Below are 4,229 nucleotides of genomic sequence, written 5' to 3'. Positions count from 1 at the left end.
TCATTTAAGATATTGTAGAGTAAATCACAGTGTCTGTGTAGCTTTGTATTTCTAAGATTCCTAGGATACTTTAGCAAGTGGTTTTATAGATGTGTCTAGGATGCTTTGGTAAATGATTTTATGCAGTTTTTCTGATTAGTCTTCTCCATGACCGTCCTTTTTTTCCTCCCTCAGGAAATTTCTGTGTAAGATTCTCCCTACTTCATGCACTTCTTTTATAAATCCCATCACTTTCTACCAGACCCAAGTCTTCTGGGCCACCAGCCCTGCTATACTACCCTAGAGTGAATGAAATCTCTACCATTTGCCATTTGGCAGATAATGCTTCACAAGGCTTGTGGAAGACTTTTAGCCCAACAACACACCTTCAGCTGCACCTATCTTGCCTTTGAGCCACTGTTCAATCAGACCTCATCTTAAACCCACTTTCCACAAGTCTCAAGCCTATATTTTTCTTCCTTTATAGACCCTGGCTTTTTACCTTGTAGCAAAACTTAATCCCCAGTTTAATACCCACAGAAATCCATGTAAGAATTCGGGACATAATTTCTGAATTATGTCCAAAGCGCTAAGCATTTTGTTAATGTCTTGCAAACAAAAGGAATAATCTATGTCTATAATCAAATTATTTGAATTGAAATAGTTATCTGATGCATGTTTTCTGCTTCTGAGAAAGATAAAATATGAACCAAAGCAAGAAAATACTTTGCTATTTTTCGTGCATTTCTAAACAAAGGAGGCTTTAAAAGATATTTTGTCATATCTGACATTGTGAGCAAACAAAAATTTTCCTTAATGCTTATTATTCAGGTATTTTCCTGTAATTCTGCCCTTCTTCCCAATCATCTTCTGGTTGTTCTCTGCTATCTAAGACGTTTTAAATGTTTCTGCAACATGTTTTTCAGAGCTGCTTTAACTTCCTTGTTTTTAAGGCTGTAGACAAGGGGATTCACTAGGGGAGTGACCACACTGTACTGCATGGAAAAAACCAACTCCCATGGAGAACCTGAGGTTGGCATGAGATAGCGAAGAAAACCTGAGCCATAAAATAAGCTCACTGTGGTGAGGTGGGAGGAGCAGGTGGAGAAGGCCTTGCGTCTGCCTGAGGTAGAGCTGATGCTTAGGATGGTGGCAACAATGCGTGTATAAGAGAAGAAGACCAGAATGAAGGTCCCAAAGGCATGCAGGAGGGCAGAGCAGAGCAGGACTACAAAGTTAACAGAGCTATTGGAACAGGATAGAGGGAACAGAGAAGGAATCTCACAAATGAAATTCGAGATGACTTGAGTCTCACAGAAGTCCAAATTCCAAGCTAGGAGGGTATTGATGAATGCATCCAAAAAGGCCAGACCCCAAGATCCCCATACCAGTCCCACACACAGCTCATTGTTCATCATCTGACCATAGAGTAGAGGGTAGCAAATGGCAGCATAGCGGTCATATGCCATCACTGCAAGGAGGCAGAGCTCTGTTCCCCCAGAGGCAAGCACAAAGAAGGCCTGCGTCAAACAGTCCTCCACTGAAATGGTTTTCTTCTCAGACAGGAGGTTCTCTAGCATCTTGGGAACAGTGACCGAAGAGTAACAGAGATCCAGGAAGGAGAGGTGATTCAAGAAGAAGTACATGGGTGTGTGAAAGTGTGAGTTGGCTCTGATAACCAAGATCATCAGCAGGTTCCCTGACAGAGTCAGGAGGTAAATTACCAGGAAAAGCACAAAGATTAGGGCCTGGGTATGATGATCAGCAGGCAGTCCAAGAAGGAGGAATTCAGTGATGGTGCTGTGGTTTCCCAAGGCCATTTAAAGATGATAATACTTTGGAAGAAAGCAGAAAGAGAAACAATGTATTAACCACCTCCTCTGGCAAGCCAAACTTTCTACTTATTCTATGTACACACACCTTTTTTCTTCATCTGCTTATTATTGCTATAGTTGTTTAATATCTCTCATGGAGTCCCTTTAAAGCATGTGTTTCATTTTTCTGATTGCTTGGTGTATAAGTCCTGAAACTTCTGTGCTCTTTAAATTTGTTGTCCTTTTCTTACAGACACCTCTAGAGAAATTTACATAATTTTCAGGTCTGACCCTTGAATAAATTTTATCCGTTTAAACTAGAAAATTGATTTTGTTCTATGATATTCTGGTCAAGAACCCATTTTCTGTGGAAGATACTATAATCCTTCCTATTCTCCTCAGTCTTTTTATTTTTTAAAGGTTTTATTTATTTATTCATGAGAGACAGAGAGACACACACAGAGAGAGGCAGAGGCACAGGCAGAGGGAGAAGCAGGCTCCATGCAGGGAGCCTGACGTGGGACTCAATCCTGGGTCTCCAGGATCACGCCCTGGGCTGAAGGCGGCAACAAACCGCTGAGCCGCTGGGGCTGCCCCTCACTCTGTCTTTTACTTTCCATTCAAGACATTGCCATAGTTCATTACTAATTAATTATGTACATTTGTGTTATCTTTTTCATCTTCATTATCTTTCATATATTTGGAACTTTTGATCTTAGAGATAATTTTGAAAGCTGTGTGCATGTGTGATGGGGAGTTGAGGTAAGGGAGGAAACTATGAAATATTTTTTAAAGTTAAAAAAAATAAAGCTAAGAAATAATAAAGGTAAAAAAGAACTGAGCTGTTCATCATAAGAAACCATTAAAAAGAAAGAAGCCACAGCCACATTAATCAGGTAACAAAAAGAAATAAAAGGCATCCAAATCAGCAAGAAGTAAAACTTTGACTATTTGCAGATTACATGATATGCTATATAGAAAACTCTAAAGACTCCACCAAAAAACTTCTATAACTGATAAACAGATTCAGTAAAGTCATAGAACACAAAATCAACATACAACAATCTGTTGCATTTCTATACACCAATAATGAAGCAGCCCAAAGAGAAATTAAGAAAACAATTTCAATTACAATTGTACTCCAAATAATAAGATATCTAAGAATGAATCTAACCAAAGAGATAAAAAGACATACTCTGAAAACTATAAAACACAGATGAAAAAATTGAAGACAACACAAAGAAATGGAAAGATATTTCATGCTCATGGGTTGGAAGAACAAATTTTCTTAAAATATCTATACTACCCAAAGTGACCTAGAGATTTAATGCAGTCCCTATCGAAATACCAGCAGCGTTATTTATAGAACTAGAACAAACAATCCTGACAAAAGACTCTGACTAGCCAAGGCAATCTTGAAAAAGCAAAGCAAAGCTGGAGGCATCAGAATCCCAAACTTCAAGTTATATTACAAAGCTGCAGTAATCAAACCAGTATGGTACTGGCACAAAAATAGACACATAAATCAATGGAATGGAACCCAGACATACACCCATAATGTATATTCAGTTAACCTTCAACAAAGCAGGAAAGAATATCCAACGGGAAAAGGATAGTCTCTTCAACAAATGGTGTTGGGATAATCTGTCAGGTACATTCAAAAGAAAGTAACTGGACCACTTTCTTACACCATACACAGAAATAAATTCAAAATGGATGAAAGACCTAAATGTGAGACAGGAAACAATCAGAATACTAGAAGAGAGCACAGGCAGTGATTTCTCTGATATCAGCCATAGCAACTTTTTCTAGGTAGATCCCCTGAGGAAAGGAAAATAAAAGCAAAAATAAACTATTGGGACTACATTAAAATAAAAAGTTTCTGCATAGCAAAGGAAACAATCAACAAAACTAAAAGGAAACCAATGGAATGGGAGAAGATATTTGCAAATGGCATATCTAATAAAGGGTTAGTATCCAAAATACATAAAAATTTATGCAACTCAAACCCAAGAACCAAATAATCCAATTAAAAAATGGGCAGAAGACATGAGCAGACATTTCTCTAAAGAAGGCATTTGGATGTCCAACAGGTATATGAAAAAGATGTTTAATATCACTCATTATTAGGGAAATGCAAATCAAGACTATAATGAGATTTTACCTCACATTTGTCAGCATGGCTAAGATCAATAACAAGAAACAAGTGTTGATGAGGATGTGGAGAAAGGGGAACCCTCTTGCGCTGTTGGTGGGAATGCAAACTGTTGTAGTCATTGTGGAAAACAATATGGAAATTCCTCAAAAAGTCAAAAATAGAATTACCCCATGATCCAGGAATTGCACTACTGGGTATTTACCCAAAGAACACAAAAACATTAATTAAAAGGGATACATGCACCCCTATGTTTATAGCAGCATTATTTATAATAGCCA

General features: G+C 37.9%; 1 protein-coding gene across 1 annotated transcript; it reads right to left on the bottom strand.

Moving 5' to 3' along the window:
* Positions 1-863: 863 nt before the first annotated feature.
* On the bottom strand, positions 864-1,799 carry OR8S12 (olfactory receptor family 8 subfamily S member 12). Its single transcript, NM_001389052.1, is given in 1 exon segment — positions 864-1,799. A coding segment is annotated over 1 exon segment (936 nt).
* Positions 1,800-4,229: the final 2,430 nt, after the last annotated feature.

Source organism: Canis lupus, chromosome 27 (assembly GCF_011100685.1).
Source record: "Canis lupus familiaris isolate Mischka breed German Shepherd chromosome 27, alternate assembly UU_Cfam_GSD_1.0, whole genome shotgun sequence".
Classification (NCBI taxonomy): Eukaryota; Metazoa; Chordata; class Mammalia; order Carnivora; family Canidae; genus Canis; species Canis lupus.
This window is presented reverse-complemented; position numbering and strand designations above follow the sequence as displayed.